General features: G+C 37.6%; 1 protein-coding gene across 1 annotated transcript in view; it reads left to right on the forward strand.

Moving 5' to 3' along the window:
* ACSS3 (acyl-CoA synthetase short chain family member 3) overlaps positions 1–16,481 on the forward strand; it is a 166,167-nt gene that overhangs the window by 39,506 nt on the left and 110,180 nt on the right. The window contains exon 3 of the mRNA XM_061125269.1: positions 15,944–16,132. Coding sequence (XP_060981252.1) covers positions 15,944–16,132 — 189 coding nt within the window. The remainder of the gene's footprint in view (positions 1–15,943; positions 16,133–16,481) is intronic.

A 16,481-nucleotide genomic window follows, 5' to 3' on the forward strand; every position in this document is an offset into this window, starting at 1 on the left:
TGTAGTTATAAAGGCTGAATAATTTAGAGGAGAAAATTACTCTGAAATCAAGGGCTATATCCCATGAGAAGTCCTTCCAACCTCTGCCCCCTTTAGGAAACTCTCTTCAAAATGTGAATTTCATCTTCTCAGAAACATGTCAGGGTAAGATCGTCTCATATTTCTTTGCTTGCCACATCATCAATATTTCCATAAGTAAACTCCTAAATCACAAAAGCCAGAACATGAAGTCCAGCCCTGCCAGAGGTTGCCTTATTGAGGAGAAGATATACAGCAGTGTGTATATTTAGTTTTCTTTTCTTAAACTTCCTAAATAAGCAATAAATACTTCAGTTGTATTACAGTCTGCATCACTAAAAATTGTATCTCTGTAAAATAATGTTTTCCATGTTTGGTAAATTGTGAATGAGGCTACTATGAGATTGAATTAACAGTGGTTCATGTATTTTTCTAGCATGCAGTTTTTTAAGCTTCTATTGAAATGTGATATACATTTAGAATAGTGTACAGGTCATAAGTATTAACTTGATAGATTTTCACAAACAGAACACACTCATATCACCAGATCAGGAAACAGAGTATTCCTAGCTCCCAGAAGAACTTATTATGCTTCCTTTAGTCATTTCTCTCTCAGCACGCACGTGATTATTATCCAGACATCTGAACACCATCTATGATGAGGTTGCTTTGCTTTCTTGAACTTTGTGGAAATGGAATAAATCAATATAGTTTTTTTTTTTTTCAACTTTTTGTTCATGAGACCCTTTCATTTCATTGCAAGAGGCTGTAGTTGGGTCAGTTGAGTAATGACTAGTTTGGGGCTGTTATAAATAATGCTGATATGAATATATTTGTGTGCAAAGTTTGGTGACAATAAGTGTGCATTAATTTTGGGGACATGCTTAGGAGTAAGATGGCAGATTACGGGGCAGGCACATGCTTGGCTTGCATAGATAAGGTCAAACAATTTTCAGAGTGGTTGTACCAACTTAACATTCCAAGTGGTGGTGGTAGGAGAATGCTAGTTGCCAAAACTTGATGTTGACCATGCCAAGTCTTTTGAGTTTGGGCCTTTCAAGTAGCTGTGCAGTGATATTGCATTCTGGCAATAAGTAAATTTTAAATATTTGTGATTTATCTGGCTGTGTCGGGCCTTAGTTGTGGTTTGCATGGACTTCATTGCATCACACGGGACCTTTAGTTACTGTGCCCGGACTCAGCAGCTCCAGCAGGTGGGTCAGCAGTCGCGGTGCACGGGCCTAGTTGCTCCACGGCATGTGGGATCCAAGTTCCCCGACCAGGGTTTGAACCCACGTCCCCTGCATTGGAAAGCGGATTCTTAACACTGGACCCTTGGAGAAGTCTGGATTTAATTTTGTCATCCCTAAAGGCTAATGCAGTTAACTCCTTTCCCTGAGCTTTTGGGCCATTTATTGTTCTACTTTTCTGAAGTTCCCAATCAGGTCTTTTGTGCATTTACTTTTCTTTTGGATCGTTATGATGTCAGGACATTTTGGTGAGAGATTTTCTCACAATTGAAGAGAATAGCTTATCAATATCTGAAAACCTTAATAATAAAAGATGAAGATCCTTTAGTAAAAATGTTGATGATTAAGTAGCTTTAAAAATCTAAAGATGAGGACATTGTCCCCTGTTTTAAAAATAATTAATGTGAAAGTCTGTTCTTTACTAATCTTGACTAACCTTTTTTCTTTTTTTTTTTTTGAAGAAAGTTTCGAAGCAAATTCCTTACAGTAGAAGCAGGAAGCGTGAGCTCCAGTGTTAAGGCTGTAAATGATCTAGTGAAGACGATGCTGTGTTAGTACTTTCACGGATGTTAAAAGGCTCTACTTACATTGATTTTTGAGTGGTCTGGCTTCATCTCATTTTCCCAGAATCCTTGTTATTTTTGTGAGCTAATTTGTGCAGTACAAAGTTGTATAATGCAGTTTAGCAGAAACATTTATATTTCATTTGAAACTGAAGATGTTTATATATGAACTACTGATTTAAGTTTTTATATAAATTGTAACTGGAACTTTATTTGAGTAACTTTTCAGCTTAATGAAATTTAAGTTAGATTCTGAGAGTACTCCACAGAAAGAAAATAGGTATTAGATCAATCTAATAGATAATACAGAAGGGAATAAATTAAATGAGAAAACACCATTTTGGTATTTCCTGGCTTCTTTTTTTCCCACTGTTAGAGCCATGCATTCAAAACTAGAAATGTCTAAAAATAATTTTTACATCAACCCAGAATAGCAACAATATGGGCAACCCTTTCGAATTGTCTCAGCCAGGTTTTTAAAGTAATTATATTTCTCTAATTTTCTGAAATCAATTTTCTGTCTGGAGTATAAACTCATTTCTTTTCCATTCTCCCCATGCCAGAAATCCTCACCATACTTCGAAGTCTAGACCACTTTACTTGTACCTTTCTCTAAGCACTGGTTTCTTTTTGCTTTTTATATTACTTAGCAGTGTACCTACACTATTGGTATACCTACTTATTTATTAATGTACCTCCTGACTATAGTAAAAGCTTCTTGAGGATAAGGGTTATATTTTATTTATCAATTTATTTTATCTATACAATGCTTTATCATTTATACTATATATATATTTATATGTATAAATATATATATATTCCAATATATATATCATTGGAAGGACTAATGATGAAGCTGAAACTCCAATACTTTGGCCACCTGATGCAAAGAACTGACTCACTGGAAAAGACCCTGATGCTGGGAAAGATTGAAGGACAGAGGAGAAAGGGATGACAGGATGAGATGGTTGGATGGCATCACCGACTCGATGGACATGAGTTTGAGCAAGCTCCGGAAGTTGGTGATGGACAGGGAAGCTTGGAGTGCTACAGTCCATGGGGTCACAAAGAGTAGGACATGACTGAGCGACTGAACTGAATTGATTCAATGTTTAATATAGGCCTCATAGCATAAGCTTATATTACATATTGAATGAATTAATAAAGAGAATATTCAATAACTTTCTTTAAAAAGTAAAGAAAAATTTAACTCTTGTCTAAGAGAAATAATCATTTCCAAAAATATCACTTGTCTCTTCCACATTGTAATTTTTTTTTATATTGGGAAATTTAAAATTTTTAATCAGGTGAAAATCTTCTTTATTTTAATGCATTGCTTGACTAAAAGTTTCTATCTTTCTGCATTTAAAAGCTCTGCTTAAACCATTTACCTTGGTCATTTTGGAAATGTAGAAGTCTGGTCTCTAGTAGTTTTCATTCCTGCATTTGCTTAATGAATTTATCTTTATCATTCACTGGTAGGTTCTTGTTAGATGATTTGTCTTATCTACAAGGTGGTTAAACTCTGACCTTTTTGAAAGTTAACTCCGTAAGATCAGTGGATGATCTGCTTTCCAATTTATATTCTTGGACTGGGATGATGATGGAGCCAAGTTTATTTATTTGTTCAAAACATACTTTTAGAATACCTAATGTGTATTTGGCACTTCTGTGGACACCATGCATTACAGTAGTGAATAATACAGTCTTTTCCTATAGGAAAATTGCATTCTAATTGGGGAGATATGTTATGAATAAAAAGATAATACAAGTGAAAAGATAACACAACATAAGGGAATAAAAGCATAAGGCTAGAGTGACCTGGACTCTCTTGTATATAGATTTGTCTGAGAAAACTGCTTATCACTGAGGGGATAACCCAGTGACATAGACTCAGATAAAGGCTGGGAGAAACCCTGTCAACATTTGGAGGAAATAATATCAGGCAAAAGGCTTCCCAGGTGGCAGTAGAGGTAAAGAACCTGCCTGCCAATGCAGGAGACATGGATTTGATCCCTGAGTCGGGAAGATCCCCTGGAGGAGGACATGGCAACCCACTCCAGTATTCTTGCCTGGAGAATTTCATGGACAGAAGAACCTGGTGGGCTGCAGTCCGTGGGGTTGCAAAGAATCGAACACCGCTAGAGTGACTGAGCATGTGCACAACAAATACCAGATTTTAATGTATAAATAATTGTAGCCTGTTAATGTTATAATAGACATTTTGTTTGAACAGTTAATAATTCTTCAGGGAGACAAACAATAGCTGAAAACAAAGTCCCATAGGTGGCATACTAGAGAAGGAGAAGGAAGACGTCTTCCGTGAATGTATATTCAATCATATATTGAATGCTTATTGTATGAGGCAGTGAGCTCAGAAAAATGAATGTTTCCTACTCTCAAGGAACTCTTAGTTTGCTGGTGAGAATAACACAAAAGCAACTGTGTGTTATGTAACAAAAACATTTGTAGCACAGAGGAAGAGGGGACTCATCTGGCTCCAGCACTTGAGAGAAGGCTTTGCTGTGAAAGTGAAGCATCAGTTGGATCATAAAAGAAAGATAGAAATATGTGCCACCTGTCTTGGCTGTTGTAAATAGTGCTACAGTGAACATTGGGGTACATGTGTCTTTTTGAATTTTGATTTTCTCAGGGTGTGTGCCCAGTAGTGGGATTGCTGGGTCATATGGTAGTTTTATTTTTAGATTTTTAAGGAGCCTTCATACTGTTCTCCATAGTGGCTGTATTAATTTACATCCCCAGCAACAGTGCAAGAGGGTTCTCTTTTCTCCACATCCTCTCCAACATAGAAAAATATCGTATATTAAGGCATATGTATGAAATCTAGAAAAATGGTTCTGAGGAACCTATTTTTAGGGTAGAAATGGAGATACAGATGTAGAGAAATCGGTGCCCCATACGCAGATGGCCTCCCTACCAGTGGCCCCGGTCTGTAGCAGATTTATCTGAGAGTTGGACCTGACCTGGTTCATAATGATGGTGTGCACTCTGAAGGCAAAAATGACTGCATTTGCTGACCTAAGTGGGGCCAACAAGATGGATTAAATGGGATCCAAAGTGGAAGGATGGTTGAAGAGTAAAAGAGAGAGAGACCGTTACTACAGTCAGGAAGGCACAGAGTAGAAGAGAAACATGGGCTCCTGCAGGTGGAAGTGCGAGGACTTGGTAACAATTATTTTTCTGTTGACTAGCCCCTGCACCTGTCCTATTCTCAGCAACTTCAGGACAGCGGAGCGTGTCACCAACATTCAGTTTCTGACCTTTAATAATAAATGTTTGAAACTACAAAATTATTTGACTCGATAGAATTTTCAAAGCAAGTTGAGGATAAAGCTAATTAATATAATTGAAGACATTGATTGGCTTAAGTGATGCAAATCAAGATATGAGGATAGAATCATATTTCAAGTGTATGAAATGAAATATTTTGTTAGACTTTTTGAAATCAATAAAGATCTACACATGGGAAATGATGCTATTAACTTTAGTTTAATTCATTTGACAGGTTTATACTCATATTTTTGACATTTGTACTATTTAAGTAACATAAATGTTAATAAATCAATGCATGTTGCATTCAGTAGAGTTATTGTGAAGACTGGAGATTGGAGGGGAATTGATTGTTCATTTTTTTATGCTATACTTGATTGAAGATAATTTTGTCTCCATTATAAAGCTAAATTATGTTAACTTTATCATATGTAGTTTTTATCGGAAATTTTATCTATTTATGGGTATTTATGATATATTCTTGGCATTTGTGATGATCTACATTGCTTTGTATATTAGCTACTGTGCATGCATGCTTGCTCAGTTGTGTCTGACTCTTTTTGACCCCCTGAATTGTGGCCCACCTAGCTCCTCTGTCCATAGAATTTTCCAGGTAAGAATACTGGAGTGGGTTGTCATTTCCTTCTTCAGGGGATCTTCCTGACTCAGGGATTGAACCCGTGCCTCTGTGTCTCCTGCATTGGCAGGCAGATTCTTTAACACTGAGCCATTGGGAAGTCCTTATTAGCTACTAGTGTGTGCATTATATTTGTGAATTTTTCATTTTTTTAAAGATATGTGTGCCTTTTTTTGGTGAGTGATGGTAATGCTACTGGGAACAGACCCAACTATTGCAATGATCTTGTGTCCTTGTACAACTCCTGCGATATTTAGCAACTTCTCTGTGAGCCGTTTGTATATATTCATTGACTTCTAGATTGTATTGACCAATGAAATCATAAAGGTTAACAGGAACACAGGCAGATTCTGGGAAGTGTGATTAGTGTACCCAGAGTAGTTGTCATGTTTATGTACTGTCTATAAAAATGCTGAGGGTGTTTGTTTAATTAAAGCTTTGATTAAATAATCAGTGTAGAATCGATCTAAATGATGCAAGGTTCCTGTTGACATCTGTTGCCATCTCTTGCTGCTTTTTATATTTGTCTTTATGAGAAAAAAGATCAATGAAGCAATTTTTTTCCTCTTAAAAATTGAGACATACAAATACTTCATAAAGGAAAAGCATTCTTACATACTTTTTGTATTGACACAATTTATTTTTTAATGTGCAATTAAAACTAAGTTTTAATGTCTTTTCTTTATAGCTCAATGCATACATAAAGCCATCTATGATTTATAAGCCAGGATAAAAACAAATCTACAAAGTCAACCAAGCTCAGATTGACAAAATTAATTTCATAGTGAGTAATGTTGAGGTAGAACTGAATGTCTAACTGCAAGGCGCTTATGGTTTGAGTGCTGTGGCCCTGGGTCCTTTGAGTTTTGGCAACCTGTTCTCTGTGATGCCTCAGTTCTTCTGTCACGTGTGTGTGTGTGTGTGTGTGTGTGTGTTTGTGTGTGTTGCTTAGCCACGTCCGACTCTGTGCAACCCCACAGACCGCAGCCCGCCAGGCCCCCCAGTCCATGGGATTCTCCAGGCAAGAACACTGGAGTGGGCTGCCATTTCCTTCTCCAAAAGGAATGATAGAAAGGAAGTGAAGTCGCATAGTAGTGCTTAAACTTTCATAAAGCCTTTTATTTTACAGTTGTATTACAAAAAAATCATGACATCACCTGGCTTTTACTTAATATGCATGAATTATAAAAAAATTACAAATAAATACAGTGAAATTGCCTGAGTGCTCATAAATCCAGAATATGCTTCACGTTATTAATTTTTTAAAAGTTGTCATCAAAATCAAAATACCAAGTTTAAAAATTCTCATAGAGAATTGATGGATGACCATGAGAATGTCTCCTTAGACCCCAGGTTGAGAAACACAACAGTAATCAGTTTATTAGACCAAGAAAAAGGAATCTAGTTTTAATTCACTTCAGTTCAGTTCAGTCTCTCAGTCGTGTCTGACTCTTCGAGACCCCATGAATCGCAGCACGCCAGGCCTCCCTGTCCATCACCAACTCCCGGAGTTTACTCAAACTCACATCTATCGAGTCGGTGATGCCATCCAGCCATCTCATCCTCTGTCGTCCCCTTCTCCTCCTGCCCCCAATCCCTCCCAGCATCAGGGTCTTTTCCAATGAGTCAGCTCTTCAAATCAGGTGGCCAAAGTATTGGAGTTTCAGCTTCAGCATCAGTCCTTCCAATGAACACCCAGGACCAATCTCCTTCAGAATGGACTGGTTGGATCTCCTTGCAGTCCAAGGGACTCTCAAGAGTCTTCTCCAACACCACAGTTCAAAAGCATCAATTCTTCAGCACTCAGCGTTCTTCACAGTCCAACTCTCACATCCTTAACACGACCACTGGAAAAACCATAGCCTTGACTAGACAGACATTTGTTGGCAAAGTAATGTCTCTGTCTTTTAATATGCTGTCTAGGTTGGTCATAACTTTTCTTCCAAGGAGTAAGCGTCTTTTAATTTCATGGCTGCAATCACCATTAATGATACTTAAAAAAATATTTTCCATTGGTCTTTTAAATTTTAACATGGTGTTTATAGCAGCCACACTGTAATTTCTTTTTAAATATTAACTTGTTTTACATTTTGCTTGTTTACTACTATATACACAAATATGTACGGCAGTGATTTTTTATCATGGTCTTTATGTTCATTGAAGAATATAGCCATATCCAGGTGACTTACATGAATTTGTATTTAATTGAATGTTCTTTATTATTAGAGCATAGTAGATTCTGTACCTTTTAAACATATAATACATTTGGGAAAATGTGTACATTAACTACTGTAGTTTTTTTAGAATGTCTTTGTAAAGTTATGAGAGTACAAAATTATGAAAAGTGACTTCTCTAATAGTTGAATTCTGTTTCATTGTAGTCCAGGTGGGTTATATTGTAAAAAATGTAATAAAACTTGCTTTAGGACTTGGAATATTTCCCTTAGAAACACTGTAGAAAGCATACAGAAAGTAATCAACTTTGACTTGAGCTATGCTTTAAAAATTCATTTGAGAAGTCTATAATTGGAATCTGTATAAATTTCTCCATGTGTCTCTGAATGGTGCTTTTCTGAGTGGTGCTTGGGTTCCAGACTGGCTATCCACATAATTTAGCTGGAATACAGTGCATTAGCAGTGACAAATAATATGCTTGCAATACTTGTAATTCAGGGATTAAGGGAGGAATAGAAAATGAATGAAAATTTATTGGAAGTATTGGTACTAGAGAAAAACACGTTCAATCAGAGGAGAGTGTAGAGATAGAGACCAATGAGTTAGTTGTGAGAAGTCTTTCTGGGCATTTTAAAGGGTTAGAGAGGTGGGTGTCATTGTGAAGAAGACAGGTGGAGGTGGTCTGTAAGGAGATTCGCCTAAGGTGGGATAAACTGAGAGGATGAGCAGTGGAGGGAAAGGGGACATGGTGTAATGTCCCTGGGGCAAAAGGAGGATGTTGTGAGGATCAGCTGGAAATGGATCCAGGAGGGCACCCTGGAGTTTGGCTTTTTTGGTAGATGGAAGGTGGGGAAAGGGTCAAGATCACATGCAAATTGGGGTTTATAACTTTCATAGTGTCTGTTTTAAACCTCTGGTAGATACTGCAACAAAACCACATTTACAGACAGTCTGCCTATTTAGACACAGTATCATTTTGTTGTTGTTGGACAAAGAATATGACTTTATTTAAAAAGCTGGCTGATCGAGAAGATGGCAGACAAATGTCTCAAAGTTTTAATATCATAGTTTTAAATGGTTCTGTGTGTAGTCGCTACCAAAGGGTTCTTCTGTTTTTCTCTCTCAGCTACCCGGCTTAGACTGTTTAACCACAGAGCCCTCTTGCTAACATCCTCACCTGTCTTACCTGTCGTGGTTCCATCTCACCTCCAGGATGGAACGGCAGGCCTTGATCACCCCAGTTCTTTGCCATCTGCACATCTGTATCTACATGTGTTGAATGCATGCTATGTGTGCTGAGTCGCTTCAGTTGTGTCTGACTCTGTGCACCCTCATGGACTGTAGCCCGCCAGGCTTCTCTGTCCATGGGATTCGCCAGGCAAGAATACTGGAGTGGGAAACCATTCCCTTCTGCAGAGAATCTTCCTGACCCAGAGATTGAACGCACATCTCTTATGTCTCCTGCATTGGCAGTCTGATTCTTTTCCACTGCTGCCACCTAGGAAGCCCACCTCGCTTGAAAACTGTTGAAGAAAAATGTCCTAACTGCAAATACTGGTTCACTACAAATTCATCGTCCCCAGTATCCAGGGATTTCAGTGCTATATCTTTTTCCCTTTGGCATTTCTTTAATAAATTTTGTCTTCTGCCCTCCAAAGCCCTATTTTAAACTTTTGACCTTCCCATTTCCATGCCTCAAGCTTAACAGGGAACTTTGATTCAAGCCTGGCAACCAATTTTGGAATGAAATCATTTGCAATATCATTCTTCAAATGCAAACCTGGACCCATTCTTTCTTTCCTACCGTAACTTCTTGCATCCTTCAACCATCATTCCCCTTATGGTCTACACAAAGTATTTCTCAAATCATATCATTTATTTTTTATCACCACTGTCACAGCCCTAGATCTTGCAAAAATAATTGCATTGTAAGGATAAGGAAAGTGCCTACTTCTACAGAGATCTTAACTTGAATATAAATCCAACTTAACAAAACTTAGCAAGGTTCTAAAAGATACATGGTACTGAATCTCTATATCTTTCCAAGTCATCTTACAACATTCTTCACCCTGAATTCTTGCTCTGTCTATTCTGAACTGCTTTACTTTCTCAGATAAATGCCTAATCAAAATATCAAATTTCCTGAGGATTAGGAATTTTGGCAGAAATTATCAAGTGCATAAAAGCAGGAGGAAGTCATTATTACTCAACCATTAATGCCCTGAGTGAAAAGACGTTAAAATGGTAAAAAGTGGAAGCAACCGTTAATTATTCTTTTCTATATAGTTTCTTTCCTTTTAATTATACATACAGTAGTCATGTCATGAGTAAATGGTAGGTATCAATTACATTTTTTATTCTTTTAGACCTTGGACTTCTTGATGGAGGATTATTTTCTCTGTCAACAATGGCCAGACTGAAATAGAAGTACTATCTTAAAATGAACAAGATGTCCTTTTTAAGATGTGATAAATTTTGATGATCTACTTGTAAATCACAGCATATCAACATTAAAGAAATGGAAGAACATATTCCTTATCAAGTCTGTGAGCACACATGCATAGAGAAGTGTAGGATTGAACTAATTTTCTGTGAAATACCGTCTGAAAATCACATTAGTCTTGAAAGCACACAGATTATTGAAATTGTGGTTATTTTGAGCCTGAACTAAATAGATGAAACAATTCTCCATTTCATTCTGCTTGCGAATACACAGCCTTAAAATGGCCGAATATTGATTGAAACCCACTTGTGAAGAAAGTGGGAATGAGAAAAATGATTATTCTCAGGAATTATATTTATTCCTTCATTTGGGGAAAACTCTTTGAGAAGAGATGTGTTAGTATATATTTTCTAGCTCATTATCAGATAACTGTTTTGAACATAAGATACTACTTTATATTCTTTTCTAAAACTCAATAGAATTCCATTTAAAAATATGAATATATATTCTTTGTTTTAGATAGTAATAATACATTTTACTCTTGAATATAAATGATATAGTTTTATCTTTTGAAGACAGGTTGATTTCTCTTCTTTTAATAACATCATATCACCTCTACTTTCTTTTTATTGAAAGGCATAGCTCACAATTGAATGGACTTAATATAGCATCATATTTAAAAGAGAATTATCTCAATGGCATATCCAATAAGTAGTCACTGTCTTAAAAAGTTACATTTGTAGAAACTTCTTATGTTAGATGAAAATATTTGCATTCTTGAAAGGTTCCTTTCAAATAAATAGTATTATTTGAGATCTTAAGCAGTTTTGATATAATTTATTCTTTTCACAGATACTTATTTACCTGGATGCATGGTTGGTGCATGACCAAAAGAAAAAACAATTCATTAGAGATAAATTTTTACCTTCTTGGTGGCTCTCTATGTATGTACAAGTAAAGAAAAAGCAAAAACATGACTGTATGATGTGTGTGTACCAAATATGTGATTAAGTTATATGTTTAAAAGTGAAATATAGGTACTTTAGGTACTTAACTCTTTCTATGGGAAATTGTGTATAGTCTGAAGAACAGGTCATTCATATCCAATTTGAGTAAACTGTTTCCTCAGATATCATAATTGATATTTCTTTGGTAAAGAGCTACTTTTTTAATCACAATTTTATTTATTTCATGATGGTTGCGCATGGTCTTTGTTGCTGCCTGGGCTTTTCTCTAGTTGGGACTTCTCCTGAGTTGTGGTCCATAGGCTTCTCCTTGCAGTGGCTTCTTGTTGCAGATCACAGGCTCTAGGGCACACGGGCTTCAGTAGTTGCAGCCCCCGGGCTCTTGAGCACAGAATCAGTAGTTTTGGTGCTCGGGCTTAGTTGCTCTGTAGCATGTTGGATCTTCCCAGATCAGGGTCGAACCCATGTCTCCTGTATTGGCAGGCAGATTCTTTACCACTGAGCCACCAGGGAAGCCCCTAAAATTGATTTTTAAGCTATTTACATTTTCTGATATTGATTCAAGCTGCGTTTGCAGAGTAACATCATTGCTGTTTAGAGAGATGCTTTCTCTCGTCTTCTCTTTCATATAATTTTCTTTGACATGGCCCTGAGGTTGCCTCTGATTGTTATCTTTTCACTATAATTTGGACACCAATGCTATCTTTGTCGTACAAACAATGATTTTCTTTAGATGGACACACTGGCAGTTTGTGAAGCAAGTGCTAATTTACTCTGTGGAACATAATCTTTGATCAGTTTTGACTAATGTTTATATTTGTGTTGTGGGAATATTTTTTAATGAAACATTCTCAAATGCTTTCATACTGTAAATCTCATTTTTTCTGTGACCTAGTATTTTGTTTTTCATGAGTGTGTTTATTAGAAGTCTTGAAACCTATTTCCCCATTCATTTTCATATTTATAAAAATATATTAATTATATTTATTTTATAATTTACAAGTAATGGTGGAAAATTTTGCTGGAGTAACATTTAGCCCCAAAAAGTACTAAAAAAAAAGGTATTTTCTCTATTAACATATAAAATGTGTGTCTTCATAGCAACTCAAGTGTGGTTAGTATAGCATCTAAACATTGAGGAGTCGCTGCCTGGAGGGAAGGAGGTTAACAAGGCCAAATGTGCACCATCTAGTGGTGATACAGACATAGTGCAGCTTAATTTGACAAGATGGTCCCAGGGCCGTGGTTAACAGCCCAGATGCCTGCAGGAACCCGGCTGGTAGTATATATGGGAGAAACGGATGGGAGAAAAATCAGTCAACCGTGTACATCACATCTCTGTGGGCTTCTCTGGTGACTCAGTGGTAAAGAATCCGCCTGCCACTGCAGGATACGTGGGTTCAATTCCTAGGTTGGGGAAGATGCCCTGGAGAAGGAAACGACAACCCACTCCAGTATTCTTGCCTAGGAAATCCCGTGGATGGAGGAGCCCGGCAAGCTACAGTGGCCGAGAGTCGCAAAGCATCAGACATGCCTGAGTGATTAGCAACAACAGAGCTCACGTCTCTTTAATTATGGAACTGTGGTGTAAGCACATGACGAAATAAACAGGGTGTAGAAGAATATATTTTAAACTGAGAAGGAAAGAACAATGCAAGCTCTGTTATGAATTGCCCTGGGGAATGGCAAGTTCATGGCCAACCCAGCAGCTGATCTTTGGGTGCAGTTGATTGTTGTCGTTCAAGAACACAGCCACTGTGACTAGACCTTCCAGTTTTTTAAGAGAACCTGGAAATCTGATTTTGCATCTGAAATCTTCTGATTTTAGTATGTTGGCTCTTTGTCTTTTTTAGGTGTGACATGACATCACCTTAAATAACATCTTGGGGCTACATTTAGCCATTGTGAGATCTTTTCTTTTCTTTTCTTTTTTTAAGAAAAGAGCTTAATTTATTGATTTTCATTTCTTTAAGAGGACAGAAAAATTTTAGACATCTTCCAGCAATGTTGTGAAGTGAGACTGGATTTTAAAGTTACTGAATCACTGCTGGATGGGTTTTGGTTGAAAATTCTTTTTATTCAACACTGTTTAAGATGCCAAGACTGTAGCTGTGAATAGGACAGACTCTTCTCGTTGGTCTCTCCCAGTACTGCACCTTAAATGGAACACCCAGTAATGCAATCCCAGAGCGTGGCCACTTTCTGCAGGTTTACAGGGAGATGTTTGGATGTAACTTTCGGTGTTATCTTGGTTCTTGAACTCCTTTAGGAATTTAAGTTCATGATTGATGTTACTTTGATTTATTTTTCTTATAACTTCCTACTGGGCAACTTGGGGTTTTTAAAAAATAGCACAAAAGTAGAGTTTGCGATACAGGGCAGGATGAAACACTGAGATAGCTGTTTGTTACTTTCTGTATTTCCCCAGAGCCCTTAACCTTGACCACATCTTTTGCCATCTGCACAGAGGAAGTGAATAGAGGGAAAAAGGAAGAATGATCAGGATTCAGAATCCTTTGAACTTGTTCAAAAAGTAGGAGAGGCAGAGTGAAATGAAAGGAACCGCTAATAGCGGTGTGGCCTAATTCCTTCTCCTAGGCCTTCTCTTTTCACTCTTTTAAACGTCACATTTAAAGGCAAGCATAGTCCCTCTATTGCCCAACGGATCCCTACCACTCCTTCAGTTCTCTGACCTGATATGTGACTGCTTTCTCATTTGTTCTTTCTGCTTCAGCTCCCCCGGTCTCCTTGTTCCACAATCACATCACATAAGATCCCTCTTACACCACCGTTCAGGTGTCCTGTCTGCCTGAAATAGTTTCCTCACAGATGGCCACTTTTGACCTACTTGTCATTGCTCCAGTGTCACTTTCTTAGGTCTGTCCTGATTGTCCCATTGAGAATTATACCGCCTGTATCCCAATCCCCTCTGGTTTGCTCTACTCCCCCCATCAAATACCACTCAGTACCTTTTAACGTAATATATGATTATTATGTTTATTTTATATCCTCTGTTAAAGCAAACGTAAGTACTCTGGGGGTAGAGATCTTTGTCTTGTTTGTTTCCTGCTGTATCAGAAAACAATGTGTGTGATGTATGGGAACTCAGTATGTATTTTTTAGATGAAAGAATGTTGAAGTTCTTGTTCACTTAAATCTGTGCATACTTCCCGCAGTCTTCTGTAATGGAAAGGTTTCTTGCAACAAACTATATCATGTGTAAGCTTATGATCTATGTTGTCTTTGGACTTGGATTTGCCTGCGTGCTCAGTCGTGTCCAACTCTTTGCAACCTAGTGGACTTTAGCCTGCCAGCCACCTCTGTCCATGGAATTTTCCAGGCAAGAATACTGGAGCAGGTTGCCATTTTCTTTTCCAGGGGATCTCCCCTACCCAGGGATCGAACCTGTGTCTCTTTGTGTCTCCTGCATTGGCAGATGGGCTCTTTACCAGCTGAGCCACCAGGAAAAACCCATTTTTGTCTTTATTACTAGAAATACATGTTAAGATGAAAGAAATATTTCTTTGTTTGGTTCCTAAATGCATGTTAGAAGTAAAAAAAGTTTGGGTGTATGCTCTTAATATAGAGGGCAGTCACTTTGTATAGATAATTAGTATTAAAAACTGCAAAGAAAAAATACACTTGCTTTTAGGGCAACAGAAAGAACCAAGAATATGAGGTCAAAAGGCCTGTAATGGATTCTGGTTACACCTAAAGTTATCTATTATTTCTGAGTGTCAGTTACCTTTTCTTTAAAATAGGAATAATAATAATAATAGAATCTGTCTTATTTACCTAATAAATGTTTGAGGATATGTTTTCCCTGTTAATCCATGCTTGTTTCCTTCAATTCCTATCTGAATTTGAGACTGGTTTATTTATCTGTTCACTTGACAGATCACCCTTTAACAGACAAGCTCCACAGGGAAAAGCCTGTGTCTTTGTTTTTTGGTGTTGTTTTCCCAACCTTGAACACAGCAGCATATAATAGTTGTTCAGTAAAAATATTGTTGAATGAATAATTAAGCAAATTTAAGACATGAAATTCACATGGCATAATAATAGTAAATCAGCTTGTAGTCAAGTGAAGTGAAGTGAAAGTCGCTCAGTCGTGTCCGAGTCTTTGTGACCCCATTGACTATACAGTCCATGGAATTCTCCAGGCCAGAATACTGGAGTGGGTAGCCTTTCCCTTCTACAGGGGTTCATCCCAACCCAAGGATTGAACCCAGGTCTCCCGCATTACAGGCAGATTCTTTACCAGCTGAGCCACAAGGGAAGCCGAAGAATACTGGAGTGGGTAGCCTATCCCTTCTCCAGCGTATCTTCCCAACCCAGGAATCGAACTGGAGTCTCATGCATGGCAGGCAGATTCTTTACCAAATGAACTATCAGGGAAGCCCTGTCGTCTATTACAATAGTCCAAATGTCTGTTGTTATTGTCACCATCTAAACTCTTATCATCATCATCAATATGTATTACTCAGGCTTCTATAATCCACTACCAATGGGGTGAGTGTCTTCTAGGGTTGCTCCTATAACTTACAAGTTTAGTGAATTAATACAGAGGACACTTTGCTGATCTGATGATGTCGTTACAGGTCTCTAAGCTGGCTGGCGTTTTGGTCAAACATGGTGTCAAGAAGGGTGACACCGTGGTTATCTACATGCCCATGATCCCACAGGCGATGTATGCCATGCTCGCGTGTGCCAGGATAGGCGCCATCCACAGTCTCATATTTGGGGGATTTGCATCCAAAGAACTAAGCACTCGCATTGATCATGCGAAGGTAAGTGTTTTACCTGGGGAAATCAAGCACTAACCACATATGGTCCAGCTGTGTTTATCTGCAAACGAACCATGCAAGAGTGATTGTGTTTACTAGACCCTCTTATCAAATGAGATAAAGCTGACTTTTTATTTGGCATACACTATTAACCAAAATTTTATTTTTGAGTCAGTCCTATGTGAAAGATATCATTCTAAATACTGTGAAGAGTATAACATATAAGGTGCAAGTCTTTCAAGTTAATTTGCCATTTACATTTGGATGTATAAGACATTTAAGAAAAATAATAACTAATATACTCATTCAGCATATATTCATTAAGCTTCCACTCTATGTCTGGTACTCTCCT

Source organism: Dama dama, chromosome 3 (genome assembly GCF_033118175.1).
Source record: "Dama dama isolate Ldn47 chromosome 3, ASM3311817v1, whole genome shotgun sequence".
Taxonomy (NCBI): Eukaryota; Metazoa; Chordata; class Mammalia; order Artiodactyla; family Cervidae; genus Dama; species Dama dama.